The sequence below is a fragment of the Pinus tabuliformis genome, chromosome 8 (genome assembly GCF_031772625.1).
Source record: "Pinus tabuliformis cultivar Carrire ecotype Pingquan chromosome 8, CPIR1, whole genome shotgun sequence".
Classification (NCBI taxonomy): Eukaryota; Viridiplantae; Streptophyta; class Pinopsida; order Pinales; family Pinaceae; genus Pinus; species Pinus tabuliformis.
The window spans coordinates 78450413-78473221 of NC_142294.1; the positions used below are offsets into that span (position 1 = coordinate 78450413).

Sequence of the window (22809 nt, forward strand, 5' to 3'; positions counted from 1 at the left end):
AAATAAGGAAATTAGTGGCAAAGAAGCATATCTTCGGAAAATTTAATAATAAAAATATATCAGAAAGGTGGTGACACTATTAAAATAATTTCCAAAGCAAATGGTAAGCTAGTCATAGTACACAATTTACATGTTGTAGATTAAGATTGTAAAAAAAAAAAAAACATTTGTAGTGGTTATTGTAAAAAATAATCTAGTATCTGTAATCGTTGCATTAAGAATGTGTATGGTAAAACCTTTTTGTAAACCATGAGTTAGCTCCTACTCCCCTGAGATGTTTAATCTGGTCATAATAAATAATGTTGATATTGAATTTGATTAAATATAATAACAATTATTTATACATATAAGTGTTTGAATATATGATGGTCATAAATATAACATTATAATACGTAAACTTTTGCTAAAAATAAGAGAACATTATAATACATAAACTTTTGCTAAAAATAAGAGATACAATAATAGAATTTTTATAATGTTGATATTGGATTTGATGCAATAGAGTAACAACTATTTATACTTTAAGTGTTTGAATATATGATGGTCGATGGTCATAAATATAATGTTATAATACATAAACTTGTGCTAAAAATAAGATATACAACCATAAAAATTTTGGAAAAACTATCCGTACGATTTTTAAAAAAAAAATTTCGGAAACTTATGCATAATTGTAAAATAACAAAGAGTCAATTTTAGCTAGCATTTATAGATATGGAAAAGAGTAATAAAGTTGAATTTCTTCATTATTTTTGGTGGAGCAGTTAGTTAGAGAAATTTAAATTTATGCCTATTACCACCACGTATAGAGTGACTTTCACGCCAGCTAAGCACCACCACGTATAGAGTGACTTTCAGGCCCGCTAAGCACCACGACGCACAACGTGTAGGGTTCGACTTTCCACAGCAGGACACCTAATTTTTAAAACTTTTAGCAAAATATATCTATTATTGTGTCACTTTTGACATTATATCTGTTACACACTATTCTATAAATAAAAATAATATTTTGTGTGGGATGGCATTTTTTAATGTAATATTTAACGAACTTGTAATTTTGTGAAAGGAGATGTTTTTATATGATTTTTTGGACTAGTTGTTTTTAGTGTGATTTTTTGAATTTTTGTGTTAGGATAGGGTGAAAAAATTGAGGTGAAATTTTGATTTGTGTTATTTAAATTTGTTTTTTAATATATAGATTTGGCACTCTGAAAAACTTTTAGATCACTTCGATTATGCAAAGTTACCATCAAACTTATTATTTAAATAAAAACATACCAGATTTTATAGAAATTAAACACTATAATTTAAATAAAAACATACCAGATTTTATAGTAATTAAACTAGAAAAACTCATAAAAAACTTCCGAATTTTTTTAACAAAATATATTTTTACATTTGATCAAACCTATAAACGACTAAAATAGATTTGATTTCAAAGTTTCAGCAAATAATATCTTTATCGTGGCAATTTTTCATATTTGATCTGACACGGGCTACTCTGTAAAAGAAATTTTTTATTCAATAATGATAGTACTTTTTAGAGAAAGAAATATATAATTTGTATTAGATAATGATAGAATATAATTTATAAAACAATATTTAACCAAAGCTGCTATGCCCTACCTAAAGATTAGGTCAAAATAGTTGATGAGACAATGGTCTGTCTCCTCTACGCTATGAGCAGAGCAGCCAGTAGTCAAAGGCCGCCGACGCCATAGATACAGCCGCCCCTGGAGTTATCCAATCCCTTTTATGCACCGAAACCTTGAACAAGTAATTTCCCAATTATTGGCCTCTCATTAGAAGGCTAAACCTTTGAAAAAACCCGAGATCATGATAACCCACCCACCTCCTCATTTCTCATTTATTCATGCTTAATTATATTATAAATGATTCCTAGTTTTTATATAGGTTTAGTTTCACCATTAAGGGTAGGCAATACCATGTGCCCAAAACAATTGTAGCGCATTTTATTAGATTTAGTTTTATGGTTACTGATAAGCAATACCATGTGTTTAAAATAATTATAATTTATTTAATTAGTTCACTAATATTATAAAAATATACAGAATTCAAAATATTATACATTTTAATTTTATTTTATTTACATATTTAACACGTGTGAATAAGATATCTATATATATATTTTTTCCGTCAATCAATCTATAGTCTTGTATTCAGTTAGTACATATATAGTCAACCATTTGAAATAATCTTGCATATAGTATGTAAATAATAAACTATACTTATATAGTGAGCCAATTGAACTAATCTGGCATAAGGTTCATGTTTTTGGATTGTATTAATTATTTTTACTCTTCTTTCAATGGCTGGTAATTTACATAGAATTTAAATTTAGAATGACATTAATATGACTATTATAGTTAAAATTAATATACTATATTGTGTGTTTTTATATTTTATATTTATATTTATATATTAAACAATACAGTTAATTCAAATCAATCCCCATTCCTAATTTTTTCATTTTGAAACTCAATAATCAATAGATGCTATAAGAGTTTAAAATGCACAATTCAGTGAAGTGGATTATTGCAATAGGCTGTAAAAGAAACTTCAACAAAATGATGCATCTCACCTTAGGCTTTCATGTGTTTTATATTATATACCTTGTATGCAAAAATAACATAACATCAAAACTATCCAGATACAAAATCAAAACATTAATGATGAAATAATAGATCTATGTAGGTTAAGGCCACCAGATATTGTTCACTTGATAGGCACGTGCTGCAATATCAGAAGGCCAACGCTCAGAAAAGTCCACTAGTTCTGCGAACAAGAATGGCTGCAGTATTTTTCCGCCGTCATTCCAAATTGTGATACGGGTGCGGATCATTGGCAGAAACGCTAAAACACAGCCACTATCATTCACTGCAACGTCCACATTAAACATCAAACAACCCAGAATTGCTGGCAGTCCAAGCTTTCCAAAACGTTGTTTTCGTCTAAATTTTTTTGTGGAGACCATTTCTCTCGATTTACTTCATCTGAAATAAGTTCCCACAAAGAAACTTTCTTGCCACAAACTAAAACTATACGCCCTTTAAGCGATGTAACATGCAGTCGTTCTGAACGGATATTACCTCTCATGTTAACTTGCAAGTCCTGTGGGCCTTTGATTGTCCGCCATTTTCTCTGCTCCACATGGAAAGTGACTACGCTGTAACAGTCCCCATCATATACTTCATTTACCCAATAAAATATTCCATTTGAATATATCCCCTCCCCTTTAGGCCGAGCCATGCCGTCCACAGTCATCTCAAATTGAGTCCATTTATTAGTCTTGGAATCGTAAATTTCCACCCCTTTTTCATTCTCCGGTGAATTCAAATTGTTTATGACAGGCCGCCTATTCTCGGCTCCAGAATACCTTCCTATGATGAGAGTACAATATGTCGTGCATTTAACGAAAGCTAGAGCAACGAAATCCCACTCTCTACGATTAGGACGGTCGGGAATCTTTATCCAGGTTCTAATCATGGGATTGCAGATGTAAAGTTCAAGATGTATTCCACAACAAAAAAGTAAGCTCGTGCAGCTAGCCACAACATAAACAGGGCTTGGAAGAAAATCCAGAGACAGTCTGTGAAAACTATAGGTACCTTCTGTGCTGATCCACATGTTTTCCACGAATGGTAAATGAGATCGGTTCCAGCGGTCCCTTCCCTGAACAACGAGAAAAGCATCAGTAGAAGAAACCGCCAAGGTGGACACCAACCGTTTGAATTCCAACGATTCAAACATTTGCTTCCAAGATTTGGAAACGGCACGAAACCTGAAGATGATTTTTAGGGGCAGTCTCGCCAAAATTTGAAGCAACATGTCTTGTGTTAATCTCTTCCATATCTCTTCCGCCAATTCCATCGTTTTGGAGCTCCCTTCCATTCCTTTTGTTCTGATTCAGAAATCACATATGGCGTTCAACTCTCTCTTATTATTTTGGGATAGGGATGGTTAAATATAAATAATCGTATATTGAACACGTACTGTATGGTGTGGGATATGTTTCTTCCGAAGGTGGCAAAACCTATCAAATTCAGGTGTCAAACCAACAGTGAGGACAACCATCTCTGGCTGCTATCCGCGAATGTCGATTTGACTCATCACCGTTATCAAGGAAAACCACGCCACCTGTAATAACCCGCTGGTGGTCCGTAAGGGAGCAGGCTTTCACTCCTGCCTCTGGGTCTTGGGCCGTTAACCTGTTTCCTTACGTCCGAGGAAGATGAGCTCTTAGCCAAGCAGAAACAGTTTTACGGCATACTCCAGGCCGTGGTGTGGGATATGTTTCATTATCATATATATTATTTTTAAAATAATAAAATCATTTTAATATAAATATCAAAATTATTTAATTTATACAAATAAATTTTATAATTATTATTATTTTAATTATTAGTTAATTTATATTTTATTAATAAAAATATTAACAATTTTTTTATAATTTATAATATGGTTGACTAAATAATATTATTACATTATTAATACAAATAATTTTATATTTCATTTATAATTACATAAATAATTTTCATATAATTTATAATAAATAATTTTATATCTCATTTACAATTTTATAAATAATATTTATATAATGTAATATATGATAGACATTACATAGGTCAAATGGCGTGACTAACCATTTATACAACTCTTTCCTAGTTTTGAAGAGACTCTTGTAGGTATCTTCTTCTTTAACTTGAACCTAGTGATATCTATTTTAAGTCCAACTTGGTGAAGTATTTCACTTGTTACAACTGATCTTGTTGATCATCTATTCTGGGTAGGGGTACCTATTCTTAAGCATGATTTTGTTCAATGCCCTGTAACCAATACGGATCCACCAAGTCTCATCCTTATTTGGTACAATGGTGATGGGTAACCAACATGGTAATGTACTTGGTCAAATAAAACCATGTTCTAGTAGTTTTTGGAATTGTGTCTTCACCTCATTTGCTTCTATAACAAACTACCTGTACAACCCAATGTTTCGCAATGGGTAGTCCGACAGTAATTGGATCCCGTGCTTTATTTCCCTCTTGGGTTGTAACCCTTTAGGCTCCTGGAACAAATCCTTGTGTGTCTGTAGCAAACCCTTTAGTTGTTTCTATTCCTTAGTACACCCCTCTAGGGATGCCTTACCTCTTGTTGACTCTTCTAGAGACGAATTTTCTCGTAGAAACAATAGAACATACTTCTTCTTAAAATTGATCAATTTCTTGCCTTGGTTAGCACTTACCAACGAAATTTTTAACTTGTCTTTGTCCATGTTGAAGGTGAACAATTTTTTTTCCTTGATGAGCTGGTACTAGTTGGTTCTTTACGTGAAGATTTCCTACCGCATATACATGTACTGACTTCTAAGCGCCACCCCACATGTGTCAAGGAGAACTACATCTAGTTCTACATCATCAATAAAATCAACATTGATAGCAAACCTAAGTTTTCATTGTTTTGTTACTTTTAAATTTGCATCCTTATTTATTGCTCCTAATGGATATGGGCTTGGATGATCATGAACTTCCAATCCCAATTTGTTGACCAACTCCATTTCAATGAGATTCATCTATGATCCTAAGTCAAGTTGAGCACCAATATTTGTCTTCTTGACCTATAACTTTATGTGGAAGAGTTTCGTCATTTCTTTCTCTTCCTATTGTTGGAGGTTACTCACATTCACCTCCTTTTATACTGATATACACCGATATTCTCATCCATGTCCAACTTCCTTTTAATTATTTGGTTGTTCAAATCATTCAACGTGAGATTCTTCTAGTTATTTTATTTCTTTATGTTCTTCAGGTTAAGCTCTAGATGCAACTTCCAACAATTCTCTTCTATATGACTATGAACGTTGTAGTGTTTGCAATGGTCGGTGGGATCTTTACACTAATGTGTTCTGGTTGCCATCATTTTAGCTTTCCCCAATTTCCACTTCTTCTTTCTCATTGTTCTTCAGGTTCAGCTCTTGATGCAACTTCCAGCACTTCTCTTTTATATGATCGTTAATGTTGCAGTGTTTGCAATGGTCGGTGGGATCTTTACACTAGATTGTTGTGTTAGAAGCATCTTGTTTCTCCTTCCACTTCGATACACTTCACTTCCCTTTCTTCAGGTCTATTTTCTCCAAGTATTATACCTATACACAAGCCTCGTCTACAAATTTGGGCTCAAACAACATCACTTGCTTCTAGAGATGGTTTTGTAAATCACACATATACTTAAAGACTACATTCGAGTTCCTTGGGGAGATACCTAGCATTATGGTCATCTTTCTAAACTATTTGGTATACACTTGTACGCTCTGCAGCTAATTCTACCTAAAGAAAGAGCCATTGGATTCATTGTTCCTCTACATACCCAATAGGGTAAAATTGTGACTTTATGATGGTTTTGAATTCCTCCAATTTAGTCACTAGGGGATATCCTTCCAAACTCAAGGTTTTCATATGGCTTTCCCACCAATTCAGGTCACAACCCTCTAATTTCAGTCACGCAAATGAGATATTATATTCCTCCTCTATATGATGAATAATGAAGTACACTTCTAATTGTTGCAAACAACGATTTAGATTCATATCATTGATCTCACCTTGGTATGACTTGATATTGACCTTCGCTTCCATTTTGAATAGGGACTGTGAATGGTTAACGATTGTTAGATCTCTTTTGGATCCTTTCTTTTGTTGGTTCTCCATCTCTTATCAATCTCCTGATCTTGCCTCTAATATCTCCTTTGCGTTAGAATCTCCGTCTTCTCCAAGTAACCAAAACTTATTGTTCAGAGCTAACACGAGGAGATTCAAATTATGACTTATATATACAACCTATGCTTCTAGCTACGAAAACCTCTCTTCTACAAGATCATGAGGATTATTCACATATCCATTCACTATGGTTAGGGTTTTACGACTTGTGTCTTAGCCATGTTAGCTCTGCTATATAACAATGATTTTCTAAGGTTAGAGGCAAGCTTAGTCTGCTTGGTTGTGCTCAAAATGAAGCTCATAATGGTCATCTTCCCTTTTTCCTTCTACTCCGTTTTCTCTCCGCCACCTCCATTCCTTTATTTTCCCTTCCAAACCCGACATAAACCCCTGTTACTTTAAGCCCCGAGTGCAAAGGCCTAGACCCACCATAAAACCTTAGCCATATGACTTCGCGCCTTTGTAAACCTATCGCCTCATCTCAGCCGTTGATCTTCCCCGCCGATCCAACGGCTCCCGTCACGCCCGATAAAGCAACTTGCGCGCTCATTTTTCAACCGTTTGATTTCCTCCAAAATGATCCGACGACATTCGCTCTCCCCACACCTGCAACTCACCTGAACGTTAGCGCGCGATGAGAGCGGTTTCTCTCTCTCATCCACCACTACGTGTCGATCGTTGAGTGGAATTGCATGCCCTCGTCCTTTTACCACTTTATGCCTAAAGGCGGTGTGATCAATATCGTTTACCGCCTAACCTATCCGCCCGCCCGTTAAACCACCGCGCAGCTCCACCGCCCGATCACCGTTAGATCTGGCAGCCTAAGATCTAACGGCCCACATTCATCCTGCTCTCATCTCGACTGACAGACCCCGTCGAGCCATTTCTACCATCTATTCTCCTGATCCGACGGTCATCCTCCCCTATCATCTCGACCATCCATTCACCGATGCACTCCACATCCTTTGACCACTCCGTTTGTCCGAAGGAGGAAGGCAACTAGCTTTCTAGTACCAGTCACAATAAATCCTCAACAACCATGTTTAAACAGACAATATGGCTAGGGAGGAAAAGGACAAGCACGACCCTGCAACTGAGTTTATCAGTTATGGAGCTTCACTGGTACAAGCACTCCAATTGCCTAAGAGGACAGCACAACACCAGAAAGGATCGGATTCATCCACTGCAACAAGCAAACACAGTCAGAGACTCCATTAGGCAGTTAAATGTAGTTGGTGGTCAATTATGACCCCTCCATACCTAAATGGCCAAGTGCCCTTGTAATGTAAAATCTATAAATACCCAGAAACAAGATGTAATCAGGGTTGATGGTTGGCATTTTGATGTAAGGTTCAACTTCTGGAGACTGTAGATATTTTGACACTTGCAGCATCTCGTCTTCATTTTCAGCTAATACAAGCTTCTTTTGCTGTTAATTTCTCACTTTCCATTTTCTTCTGTTCCAAGCTGTGCCTGATTTGCTGTATTCTTGAGCTCTTGATGTTTAGCATTAGAATAGTTGTCATCCTATCTCTGTGTTAAAATCTTGTATGCATCATTGAATAGGTGGTCCAGGTTTCTTTCTATTTAATGCAGGAGAGTTGTCATCCTATCTTTGCATTAGTAGATTAGATTTGCAGACTTCTTTACTGGTTGCAGCCAGCCATCACATGGTCTTGTGCATTTGTTGGTGTGGTCAGTATTCTCCATATTCACCCAATCTCTGAACTATGAGTAGTTGGTGGTCTAAAGCCTTGTAGTCTGGGGGTGTTCACGCATGTCTGGAGCGAAACAAAGTAGAAGTGGTTATATGTCTTGGACAAGCATCATTCCTTCTACTCATCCATTGCAGAAATAGTTGAATTTATATGTTGCCAGACATCTCGAAGCTACAACCTAGGAGATTTTCTTGGAACCCTAACATAATTGGCACCGTTTTCGGGGAGAGGAGATTGAAGCTCAGCTTCCCTGGGAGAACGACATAGATCCAAATTTGATGATAGACAAAGTCTAGACACATTTTTGGTTGTAATCATCTGTCTGGCGACTCTACTGGAGGACCAACCTTTTGGCGACTCCACAAAACAGTTCTGGCTCAGTTTGTGAGGCATACTCAGAGAAATCCTCAGAAATCACCAGTTGACCCAGTGCCTGACCCTAAGAAGATTATTACGCAGAGAAAGATCATACAAAAAGGAGCATCAGGATCAGGTAAGCCTAAACAATCTTATGTATCTCTGCAATAAAGGCTTGTAACTAAGCATGTTCATTTTGAAGATATAGAGCCTAACACTGTCAGTGAAGAAATACCCTCAAAGATTCATAAAGCTCCTTCTTCCATAAGTTTCTCCTTTGGATCCCAGTCCAAAGAAAGCCTCCCTTTCAATCCATCAGTGCCCTTCTGCCTATCATTCAGTTCTCAGCCTTCTATCATCCAAACAACTAGTACCCCTCCATCTACCCCAGTCATGGCAGGCCCACAAGCACCCACTAAGATGGAAAGAATCATAACTACTAGGTATGGACCCCTGGTTCTACTTACACCCCTGAATGCCATGCCTGTAGGAGAATACCATAAATACATGCCTAAGTTCACTGGTACAGAGGGAGTAACAGCTGAAGAGCACCTCGAGTCTTTTTATAGCTATGCTGATAACCTAGATATCAGTGAAGATGATGTGTGGATGAGGATTTTTGTCCAAAGCCTAGATGGGGAGGCTAGAAAATGGTTCAGAGAATTAACCCCTAGGTCTATAGTAGGCATTGAGGCCTTAGATGATGTGTTCCTAAAGCATTGGGGGGATAAGAAAGATCTACTCTACTATCATACTGAATTTGGGAACTTGTAGAGGGAAAATGGTGAGTTGTTGTCTGATTTCAATAAGAGATTTAACCACATGTACAGCAGAATACCAGTTGAAGTGAAACCCATGCCCACCTCTGCCAAGCTCACTTATGCCAATGCCTTCCATTCTCGTTTCTGTTTACTACTGAGGGAGAGAAGATGTGCTTCTTTGGCTGATATAAAAGATGCAGCCTTGGAAGTAGAATCAAACATCATGGCTGCAGAAAGGCTCGAAGCTAATGTTGATAAGAGAAGACAAAGGGGTGAGCCCTCATCATCCTCAGATCCTATGATCGATAGAATGGCCAGGATGATAGAGTCATTAGCCTCTGAAGTTTTCAAACTAAGGGTCGAGCAACATTCAGGGAAAGGACAAGCTCCTAACACATTTTCTCTTCCAAATCCAAATTCATATAGAGGAGAAAAGAAGTAGTTGCAGGTTTTGCAAAGAAACAAAGATGCAAACAAAGACCAAAGGGTGAAGACCCTTTTTCAAGATATAGTCATGGAAGAATGGCAGTTTGAAGAAGATGATGAGGTCCATGGTATGGAAGACAAGGGCAGTGCCCCTTTCTTAACCAAGGCTGCCTACGAGAAGTCATTATCCAAAGGCCCTGCTCATAATTTTGTTGTATCTGCAGAACAACAAACTTATAAGCAAAAGCAACCAGCGGCAGACCCCATCATCCCCAAAGTTCCAACCATAGATGTAGGAGACCTTGAAGGTTCCCCTTCTTCCTTAGGTTTTCAATCAAAAATTCAGAAGCCAAGAGTACACATGCCACTGATTGGACCAATGAAGAATGATTCCTTCAGGAAATCTATCCTCAATGAGCTTGAGCCCAAAGCCAATCCAACTTCCCATGACTATGCATATCTGTAGATTGACCAACCTGCTGTTATCCTTATCCCAATGATAAAAAAGGGTGACGTCAGTTCCCCATCATCTTATGTTCCTCTATCTGTTCAAGAGACAATCCCTCATAATTGCCCCCTAGGCGCTGAGGCCAGCCACAACTCAATGCCCAAGGCTGATATTGATAATCTCAGTCTTGATATTCCGAAGCCTACCCAAGTGGCCTCCACACAGCTTGAAAGGGTAGTTTGCTAGATCACAGAGGAAGAAGGTGCACAGATTTGGGACACCTCCTTGGATGGGGCTGGTTCTAAACAAGCTACAAAAGCTGGTGAAGTCTTTGTGTACCACACACAGGAATACATCGATTCACCATTTATATTAATTTTTTAGGCCACAAAGGACACAACTGAGTACACAACAGCCCTTGTTATTCAGCAGGTGTACGAAAGCTTCCACGAAGAACATCCAAGGATGAGAGCATACAGAGAGGGGGTGAAATATAAACCATCTCTACCTAATAAGGTCAAATGCCCTAAAATTTTTGAGGTAGATCATAAAATCAACCCGATTTTGCAAATCTTTGATGAATTGGTTGACATGCATATTGACCAAGAGAAGGAGACCTTTCATAGAAAGGCAAAGAGGGTCAATCTTTAGTATGGTGACTATTTTCTCAAATGGGATTCACTCAAGGAGAAGAAAGGCAATCATGGGAAGTTCGATGCTCTGTGCACTGGGCCTTTTATCATTGCTCAGATCCATGGGAACAACACTTTCATGTTGCAAAGTGTGGAAGGAGAGACAGTTTTTGATGGTCCAATTAATGGGTGATTTTTGAAGATTTATGTTGTTTAAGGCCGTTTGGCCTCATCATTGTAAATAGGTTCTTTTTACAAGTTTTAGTGTAGGCTTAATTAGACTCCATGCCTAATGGAATACTAGGCAATGTTTTTTTATCTTGTTTTGTAGGAAAGGCATTGGTCTACAGTTCTTGAGACCTCATAGGGAGGATCTCATCCCCAGAAGGAGCCAGTGTTAGCTCTGCTATATAACAATGATTTTCTAAGGTCAGAGGCAAGCTCAGTCTGCTTGGTTATGCTTAAAAGGAAGATCATAATGGTCATCTTCCCTTTTTCCTTCTACTCCGTTTTCTCTCCACCACCCCCATTCCTTTATTTTCCCTTCTAAACCCGACATAAACCCTTGTTACTTTAAGCCACGAGCGCAAAGGCCTAGACCCACCATAAGACCTTAGCCATATGACTTCGCGCCTGTGTAAACCTATCGCCTCATCTTAGTCATTGATCTTCCCTGCTGATCCAATGGCTCCCGTCATGCTCGATAAAGCAACCTGCGCGCTCATTTCTCAACCATCTGATCACCTCCGAAACAATCCAATGGCATTCGCTCTCCCTGCGCCTGCAACTCACCCGAACGTTAGTGCGCAATGAGAGCGGTTTCTCTCTCTCATCCGCCGCTACATGTCGATTGCTGAGTGGAATTGCACGCCCTCGTCCTTTTACCACTTTACACCTAAAGGCAGTGTGATCAATACCGTTTACTTCCTAACCTATCCGCTCGCCTGTTAAACCACCATGCAGCTCCTGTTATCCTCCTATACCAATAGGGTTTCATTTTTCATGATCGACAGTAGGAGTGCCAAAAATGTTCATCTTTGATGATACAAAGGTTCCATTTTTTGTGAAAGAAGCAAAAATTTAAAACATGTAAAGAGGGTATGCCTTAAAAGAATAATCAAAAGGCAAGAAAATGAATTGGTCAGAAAAAATAATTGAAATGAACCCCAAAGAAATACCAGGAAAGTGGCCAACCCAAATGCCACTGCTATCTTGATGGATGGCTCAACAGTTCAAACTGGGCCATGCCATGTTTTAAATTGCTTGTTCTAGACTAGAAAATGAATACCTTTTCAAACAGTTCAAGCTTGACAGATGAGTAGCTAGATAAAGAAAGGAAGGAGCCCATCAGCTTAATCTGGGCCCTTGGAAGATATAAGGGTAGATTTAGATAGGAGGGCAGCAAAAAGAAAAGAGCATATGAGGGTTTGCAAGTCTAAGTGCACCCTCCCTGAAGTAACAAAAAATGCTAGGTACTAAGCTGGGTAGGTAGCCAGAAGTTGCAGAAGCCTGATTCTATTCAGTTTTGGCCTTGATCAAGAAGGCACATATTAGCATTTGCAGAGGTATCTATGCAGCATTTTGATGACAAAATATGGAAGCATGTCTAACTTCCCCTGTTTTCCCCAGAGACTCTCTTTCTAACATCCCCTGAGGACTTTAGGACCTCCCTAAATAGTCCTCCTTGTATTTCTCCTTGGAAAAATTCATGACAAGTCTTGACCTTCTTCTCCGAAAAGAAGCCACATTTCTGGTGTAAAACCATTCCTCACTTTCAATCTTTCACATCCCCAATTCACATTGACTTCTAACCCTATTATCTAACTCCCTAAGTGCTCCTCTTCCCCTACTATTATAGCATTATTGTGAAAAAACCAAAAAAAATATGTAAATACCCCCCCTGGGCATTATAGCCATATATTTAAAGTTCGGCAAACGTTACAGAATCAAAGGCTTTCATGTATTTAGTTCATACTATAATTGGGGATTAAATTAACATTTGGTTGGTTTAATAACCCTTACCCACCTTATAAACTGCAATATCGTATTCTCCCCGCTTATTATGTGAATTTTTGAAAAAACCCACTCTAAGCCGTTTTTCCAATGTTTACATTGCGGCGCGCTTCACCAAAAAGCAGAAAATATTAAAAAATACCCGCCGGGTCCCGCCGTATCGCGCTGACATATTCGCGGCCCGTCATCCGTCGGATCCGGGCCCTCCCATCTGACGGTCCACAACAATTTCAGACCACCCCCCCCTGTCCGTCCTTTACCGCCCGAAATCTGTCAGAGGGTGACGTAGGGCCTGGGACGCGTGCCCATTTGTTACTGGATCGGGCAGCCTCTGACCATTACCGGGCCCGTACCTTAAGCGGTCCGATAATACCGCTAACCACCCTTTGTTACCGCTCTCCCTTTCCGCTCCATGTCATTGCCGCATCAGCATTACGTCACCTTCCATTCTGCCATTTTTCCGACCTGTCTGCCACGTCGCTCGTCCATGTCAACCCAATCACCAGTTGACACGTCATTCCTCTGTACCCGACTGGACCAATGATGTCATGCTGACGTCATCCATCAAAAAGGCACCAAATACCAATTTTTCCATATTATCGGGCAAAAATAGTTTTTTTTTCATTTTCTTACCAAACGCGCACTGTATTTCCTGCATGCCGTTTACGTCGCCTGTCCACCAACTCCAAATTTTTCTCCCTAGCTGCCGGTGCCGTAAATTCAATCGACCTTCAACACCTTCGACCACACAGTCCCCAGGTATTTATCAATTCCCTCTGCATACCCTGGTCCTTCCAAGTTCACTGTATTAAACGAGAGAAAAGGGAAAAACACAAGAACTGCTAAAAAATTCCTAAGCAGGAAGAACCTCCATCTCCCACTTTAAGCCCCAAATTCACTTGTAGGGGCTCCCATTGTTCAAAATTTACCAAGCTCCCACAGCTTCTGGCGCATTTACGACTTAAAGCCATTAGCAGACAAATTTCACTGTAAAAGCAGCACTCAGTCCCAGCATTGGCTCTTTAAACCTCTCTCAACAGCATTTTAACTCTGTTTCACCCCAATTCACCCGTGTTCTCTCTGCAAATTGCCTTATCCATTGAAATTCACTGCTCTGTGTTACCTTTTTCAGAAGGTCAAGTTCAAATACAACTCCAAATAACAGTTAAACAATGGAGACCCCTGTGGCGTTGAATATTGCACCTCTGAATGCCCCACATAAAGACCTAGAATGGTTGGCCCTTGCTGACAGAGATTATCAAATGAAAGAAACTGTTGAACTATGTAACAAATATCACATAGAAACCGTTTGTGAGCTAAAGAAAAAACACAGAGATGGTACTGACCTCTTGGGAATCTGGAAGTCCCACTTACCAATCTATTATCTCCCTCAGGTGAATGAGTTCCCTGATTTGATTCACCAATGCTGCACAAGTTATGACCCCAATCAAAGGGTTGTTCTGAGTCCTTCAGGCTCTGTATTATTCCATATCACTCCTGAAGCCATCAACCAAATGCTACAGTTTCAATCTGCAAAGCCACTGACTCCTCTTTCTATGCAACTTTTGCTGGAGCAAGGTGCCAAGCTGTCCAACTCACAAATTACAAGAATTGGCCAATTGTTCATGCTCCCAGAATTCCAGCCCCGGCAGCCTCCCCCTTATCTACATGTCTGGTTCAATGACATAGGGAGACTGCTAGTAGACATGATATCCTCCATCTTAGGATTCAAAACCAGTGAGTTTGTGGATGAGACAACCTTGGTAATGCTATCCATGTTCACTCCAGGACAGCCCCCTGTTGTCCAGTATGACTATGCTACATTTATAGCCGACAAGATTCATGAACAGTTCATGAACCTGGAGAGAGAGAGGGTATTCAAATACACCTCCTATATATATCATCTGCTATTGTACAATCAGCCTGATAGCTTTCCTGTTTTCCTCAAGAAGTTAGATGCAAAGGGAAACAGAAGATCTGTAATGTTCTGGACATCAGTCTGTCATCATATTCATTACTCACCATACAACTACTGTGAGTTCATTGACTTGTTCATTCATCCAGCCTTGTCCTTGCTGCAGAGTTCCCCTCCTCCTAGACTCACTGATGATATGCAGAAAATCCTCCAGCTTTCTAAGAACTATAGCATTGGAGATTGGTACTTCTACCAAGACCACACAGTGATCAGAATATATGGCTGTGAGCTAGCCCCATACAGACTGCCAAAGTACGTTCCCATGAGACTTTTTGCATTAGAATACTTCCGGCAGTTTGGCAATGCAGACATGATCCACTTTCATAGCAGAAATAAGAAAGCACAGCTGAAAATTAAGCACCAGCTGGGTCCATTTATCTTTAACAAGAGGGAAGAAGCTTGGGAAGAGGCAGACAAAATTCTAAAAGGCCTCCTTCTCAAGACAAGCTTCTATTGGGCACCGTATGACCCTAACCATTTCATAAGCCTCAGAAGAATCAAGTATAGGCTTGCTACCTATGATCACTTTAGCATTCCAGAAATTGAAAAACATGCTAACCAACTAGAGTGGAGAGAAGGCACATTAGTGGAGGATTATTCTGAAGAGGAATTAGCAGAAAGAGCCATTAAGAATTTAGAAAAAGCAGTTGACTTGGAATATTTTGGACAGGTTTGGTCTTCAGCCCCTCAGCATCTTGGAGAAACTGCCTCATCGTCCACTGTTCCCCAACAGTCTGCCAAAGCAACTGATCAAGCAGCAAACATGGCTAAAGGCAAAGCAGTACAACAAGAGGAGTCACCTCCTAATTTAGAGCAGCAAGTAGAACAGCAAGAAGGCATGGCTAAGGCACCTGCCTCCATAGAGCAGCAAACACAAGAGCAAATCCCTCCAAGGTAGGAGGTAACAGTTGAGTCTACAGTTTTACAAACACCAGCTAATGAGGAAAGAATGAGGAAAAGAGATAGGCAAGAGGATACTCCTCCTACTACTTCAACGGATCAGCAAGGTGAGAAAAGACAAAGGCTAAATCCCTTTTCGGAGGAGGAAATGCCAGAAAGACCAACCGATACTATGCTCCCTCCTAGCATTGAAACATCGGCTAGCTCCTTGCAGCAAGGACAAGAGATGCCACATGGGGCAGAGGTAAGTTCTTCAAGGCAGCGGTCCAAGGCGGACTCTAGCATCAAGAAGCAGTTCATAGACAGCAAGAAAAGAAATGAGCCTCTCAAATGCCAGATCTACAATCAACTCTTAAAGATGGCACCAACTAATCAGTAGAGGCTAATGTCGGCTTATGATATTCAAGAACAAAAAATGACTCTCAGTCATTTTAGGCCTACTATGCCTCAACCTCAATCAGCTGCTGACTATATCAGAACCAATTTGGAGATTTTCGCCAAAGACATCCACCCCATGGACCAGATCGAGCTACACAGGCAAACAGGGGAGATGCTCTATTCCACATTGGCTGATAAAACTCTATTAGCACACCAATTGCAAAATTCTCTACACAATACTACTGCTCAGCTAGAATTAGAAAAGGCATCATCTCAAGCCAAGGACAACAGAATCAAGTCCTTGGAAGAAATTATTATAGAGCTGGGACATGATCCAAAGGACCCTAAGGGTGTGCAGGCACTATTGAAGAAAAGAGATGAAGACATAGCAGCTCTGAGAAAGCATATCAAGCTGCCAGCTACCCTTCACCCTCAAACTGGAGAGGTTGCAGAGCAAAATAAGGATCAGGATGTGGTTGCTTTACTCCTGAGTTTATATAAGAGATTGATGGAGACAGAGGGTGCATTGGAGGTAGCATTAAAAACAAAACAAGGTGAAGTACCAACTCAGCCAGCACAGACATCTGCATCCACTGAAGGTGTGCCACTTGCAACTACTGCAGCAGGTCCTCCCACCGGACAAACATCAGAGGCAGGCCCTTCAGGCTCAGCACCAGCTACAGAAGTGACAGCACCAACAACAACATCAGAACAGGTGCCCAGCCTCAGCATGCAGAATATGATGAAGGAGCTTGAAGCACTAGAAGCACAGATGGCTGAACTGAATGAGACTAAAGAAAAATTGGCTGCTATTGAAGAAAAATATGATAAATCAAAGCAGAGCATAGCTGAAAGAACAAGAGAGGTAAGGGCTCTTGAAAAAAGAATAAAGGAACTAGAAAAAGAGCTTACTCTTGATAAGGTTATAATTGAAGTTAAGAAAATCCTATGGGCCAACATTGGTCAATCCATTACAGACCAATGGCAGTATATTGAAACTATCCATGAGCATATGGATCTCATAGGCAGGGCCCAATCAGAAAATCAGAGAGCCAGGGCATCTCTAGGGAATATGCCTGAAATAGCCAACAGAATGATTAATGTCCTTAACAATTGCATTGGCCCCCAGCTGGCAGGAATGGGTATCACCAGTAGAATTGATACCATTTTACTAATAAAGAGGGTGCTCACCTTAAGAAATTATGTGCAGACATTGGACAGAAGGTGTCAGGAAATGCAGGCAAAGGTGAATAAATTTATTGCAAAAATCACAGCATTGCATAACAGAGGTCTTCCCAGCTTGGTAACTAGTGCAGGAAGGTTACTATCACATGAGAACTATGCCAAAAGGGTCAATAGCTATGCCACAAACCAGATCACTGCATCAGCAAGTGCCCCAGAGGAAACAAGGCCTCCATCTGGGCAGAGTCTCTATGACAAGCTAGAAAATTTATTCTTTATTATGAATGAGATTAAACATCTTTTTGAAGTGCCTCCAAACTATTACAAATACACTGAGGCAGATGAGACCTTAGGTAAAATCCTGAGACACCAATTGCCTACGCAGGAATGGTGGATGGGCATGATACAAACTTTGCTGTGAAGAAACAGGTTTATTTACCAGGTTTTTGTGTATCGATCACAAGTCGGCATTTTCAAAATATTGATATAAGTTGCTCTGACTGGGAAAGGAGCGGAAAAAGCCAACTCAGCAATCAAATTTGGCGACCAAAGCAGGACCTATAAAATCAAATGACGGGGCTAAGGCAGCCGCACCATGACAAAGCAGTAAAAGGCTGTTGAGATTTTCTGTTTTGCATGAGATAGGAAAAATCTCAGTAGATGACAACAATAGGAATCAGTTCCTAGATTAGCTCCAGGTTGTTGGGAGATGATTAATGCCTCCTATATTTGATGAAAGTGAGTTAATGAAGTTGTTAGATTCCCTTTGCTATAAAACAGGCAACCATTCGGATTGTTTGGAATGAGGGTGAGAGTTTGTGAGGATTGAATTATGTAATCTCCTATTTGATTAATAAGATTGCCGATGCCTATGTTGTGTGGACGTAGCCCAGATTGGTTGGGTGAACCACGTTAATTCCTGTGTCTTTATGTGCTTGATTTATCTACTGTGTATTTGATTTAAATTGCTGTGCATCTGATCTCCAACAAGTGGTATCAGAGCGAGTTGGAGGCCTGGCGCAGCGGTGGAGGCGTGAAGGTGCTGGTGCGTGTTGGACTGCTGTCTAACCTGTGTGGAGAGTTTTTTCTGCGTATAATCGTTGCTGGTGGTATTCACTTGCGTGCTGGAGGTGGAGCGCTGGTGCCTGGTGTTGCGTGGACGTAGAGCATTGGAGCGTTGGAGCGCTGGTGCCTGTATGTCCCTTTGCTGCGTGGTGTACTGGAGCAGTTGATTGCCGGATGCGTGGAGTCGTTTACCAACAGCTGCGTGGAGTGCTGGCTGCATGCGTGGCTGCTGGTGCGTTAAATAATCGGTAGCGTATCTCTGTTCCCACCTGAGATGAACCTTCTATTGCTTTCTGTGTGTATTGTTTATCCTCCACGCAACAATTTCCAGAACAAGCAGTGGAATTAAAGCTCTAATGTTGACGCTCCCTGCTGCACGCCTATTGAATTTTTTTTTTGAGTCTCCTCTTTTCTTTATGCGGTTGGTTTTAGTGCCTACTCGTTCACACGTTGGATGAAACTATAATCGAATCCATGAAACTATAATGCGAGATGCGAGTCCATGAAACTATAACATGTTTCGATTTCTCCATCGTTAATATTTAAAGGATGGATGCCGTGAAATATGTGACTTGTTTTATATTTCCCCATATCATATACGGTTAACCTAGAGTTTTATTACTTGGCACCGATCACATGTGTGAAGGCCACGTTCACAACTTATTGTTATTAAAAAAGGTTTCCATTATTTATTGAAAGGGATGTATCACTTTTGAGAAAAGTTCGATATATGTCCATAACGATGGACCCATATTACTTGATGTTGATGACTCAATTCCAATGCACTTACTGGAAGTTTGATACTCAGTTTTTTTTACTGTAATTTTGCACAGCAAAAAAAAAATTGTTTTTTAAAGCAAAGGCATAGGCAGTTTTTTAATTGCTGGTATTTAAACATTGGTTTTGGAGATTATTGCGGTTTTTTGGTTGATACAAAATGGCGAAAACTCAGAGTGCCCGGTTTGAAATTGAGAAGTTTAATGGCAAAAACAATTTCGAGATCTGGAAGGTGAAAATGTACGATTTGCTTGTCCAACATGGTGTGGCAAAGGCGTTGTTGGGCAAATCCAAACAGCCTTACAACATCACAGATAATGAGTGGGCCGAGATGGATGAAAGAGCGATAAGTGCTATTCGACTGTGTCTAGCTGATGATGTCCTGTTTAATATCGTGTCAGAGACAACAGCTGCTAGTTTGTGGATGAAACTGGAGAAACTATACATGACCAAATCCTTAACCAATAGGATTCTCCTGAAGCGATAGTTGTACAGTTTGTGAATGAAGGAAGGTACATCGATTGCTGATCATTTAAATGCTTTTAATACTCTTCTTGTGCAATTACAAAGTATAGAGGTAACTATTCAATCCGAGGATAAAGCTATTACTTTATTGTGCTCATTGCCCGAATCATGGGATCATTTTGTTACTTCTATAAGTCTTAGTTCATCAGAAACTATTGAGTTTGATGATGTAGTTGCATCCTTATTATTGGAAGAAATAAGGAGAAGGTCGCATTCTGAAACCTCTACATCAGAAGCTATGATGGTTAGAGGTCGTTCGAAAGAAAGACACTCCAGGAGGCCGAGCGACTCACGTTCAAAGTCGAAAGGGAAGAAGAGTAAGCTAAAGTGTTGGTTTTGTGGCAAATCAGGGCATTTAAAGAAGGACTGCTGGAAACAACAGCAGCAAACTTCAAAAGCAGATTCTTCGACAGAGAAGAAGGAGGAAAATACGACAGATACAGGTTCGGCATCTGGTTCAGGTATGAGTGATGAAGTATTATCAGTTAATGTGTCAAATCATGGTCAACATTGGTTGTTAGATTCCGGTGCATCAAACCACATGTGTATCCATAAAGAATGGTTTAAGGAATATAAATCAATTAATGATGGAGTTGTGTACATGGGTAATGATGTAACATGTAATATTGTTGGGATTGGGAGCATACAACTACAAATGTTTGATGGGACAACTAGAATATTAACTGATGTGAGGCATGTACCAGATTTAAGAAAAAACTTGATTTCATTAGGCGCACTTGATTCAAATGGATATAAAACTGTAATTCAAGGTGGAGTAATGAAAATTTACAAAGGTATTTTACTAGTTATGAAAGCTAAGAAGGTAGGAAATCTATTTCAATTAGAAGGAAGTATAGGGTCAGATTTTGTGTCTATTGTGTCTGAACATGACAGTAGTTCCATTCACTTATGGCATCAAAGATTGGGGCATATGAGTGAAAGAGGGTTGAAAATTTTGGCTGATCGCAAGTTACTTCCAAATCTGAAGTTTGGAAAGTTAGATTTCTGTAAGCATTGTTTGTTTGGAAAACAAAGTAAACAAAAGTTTAAAACAGGCAAACATACTAGTAAAGGCATACTTGATTATATCCATTCAGATGTGTGGGGTCCAGCTCCTACAACTTCATATGGTGGTTCGTCTTATTTTGTATCATTCATTGATGACTTTTCTAGGAAAGTGTGGGTCTACAGGTTGAAAAGGAAGTTTGATGTTTTTTCAGTTTTCAAGCAATTTAGAGCATTGGTAGAAAACAGCACTGGTAGAACAATAAAATGTTTAAGAACTGACAATGGTGGTGAGTTTACTTCCAAGGAGTTTGATAGCTATTGCAAGGATGCAGGGATCGAGAGACATAAGACCACGGTTTATACTCCTCAGCAGAATGGAGTTGCTGAATGCATGAACAGGACTCTTCTAGAGAAAGCAAGGAGTATGCTGAGTAACGCCGGGTTGCAAAAGGATTTGTGGACGGAAGCAGTGGCAACAACTTGTTATGTGATAAACCGATCTCCATCAATGACGATAGGCTGCAAGATTCCACAAGAGGTATGGAAAGGACGCCCTTGTGATTATTCTAAACTCAGAGTGTTTGGTTGTGATGCATATGCTCTAGTGCCTAAACATCAGCGAACTAAATTAGATCCAAAGTCTAAAAGGTATATCTTTGTTGGGTATGGTGTTGGAACAAAGGGATATAGATTGTGGGATCCTACTACCCACAAAATCATCATCAACAGAGATGTAAAGTTTAATGAATCCTCTCTTGTACAGTTAGATGTAGATAGTAGATTGAAACAGGATGATGTATCTGACTTTCAGCACATTCAGTTTGATAGCATTTCTAATGATAGTCATGATGACCATAGTTCAGATACTAGTCATGAACAGGTTTCAGAACATGAACAGGGTTCAGGTTTAGATCATGAACAGGTCTCAGATACTGATCGGCAAGAAGTTCCTACAGATGGTAGTCAGCCAATCGAGGAAGCGCCAGAAACATCCTTAAGGAGGTCGACAAGAATCAAACGGCCACCGAGAAGGTATGATGATTATGTCACTTCTGTTGCATTTACTACTAATGACGATGAACCTCTGTGCTATCAGGAAGCAATAGAAGGTTCGAAGAGTGATAAGTGGAAAGCAGCCATGAAGGACGAAATGATGGCCTTGGGTAAGAACGGCACATGGGATCTGGTTGAGCTTCCGAAAGGCAGGAAAACTGTGGGGTGTAAATGGGTCTTCAAGCTGAAACGGGGTGTGAATGATACGGAACACAGGTACAAAGCACGGCTGGTTGCAAAAGGGTTTTCTCAGAAAGCCAGTATTGACTTTCATGAGATTTTTTCGCCGGTGGTTAAAATTGTTTCAATTAGAATTGTGTTAGCATTAGTGGCGTTGCTTGATTTAGAGTTGCAGCAATTAGATGTTAAGACTGCATTTCTACATGGAGACTTAGATGAGGAAATATATATGGAACAACCGGAAGGGTTTGTTCAGCATCGCAATGAGAAATTTGTCTGCAGGCTCAAGAAGTCATTATATGGCCTGAAGCAGTCGCCTCGGTAGTGGTATAAGAAGTTTGATTCTTTCATGTTGAGTCAGAAATATGTTAGAAGTGAATATGATCATTGTGTTTATTTTAAACAATTGAAAAATGGCATATTCATTATCTTAGTATTGTATGTTGACGATATGCTTTTAGCAAGAAAAAGCATAGAAGAAATCAACAGGTTGAAGGCTTAGATGGCAAGGACATTTGATATGAGAGATCTAGGAGTAGCAAGACAGATTTTGGGCATGGAGATTTTCAGAGACAGAAGCAATGGTAAGCTATGGCTATCACAACAAAAGTATATTGAGAAAATACTTTTGAGATTTGGTATGAATAACGTGAAGCCTGTGTCAGTCCCTTTCGCTTCCC

The 22809-nt window shown here is 39.5% G+C and overlaps 1 protein-coding gene across 1 annotated transcript; it reads right to left on the bottom strand.

The window, feature by feature from the left end:
* Positions 1-2919: 2919 nt before the first annotated feature.
* LOC149234233 (F-box protein At5g49610-like) lies at positions 2920-3891 on the bottom strand. The gene has a single exon (XM_089368189.1). It carries the CDS (start codon positions 3889-3891, stop codon positions 2920-2922), a length of 972 nt encoding a protein of 323 aa, XP_089224315.1.
* Between the last annotated feature and the right edge of the window lie 18918 nt (positions 3892-22809).

Bases quoted from the DNA above. Each gene is read 5' to 3' on its own strand.
- LOC149234233 (XM_089368189.1), bottom strand. From the start codon at position 3,891: ATGGAATTGGCGGAAGAGATATGGAAGAGATTAACACAAGACATGTTG.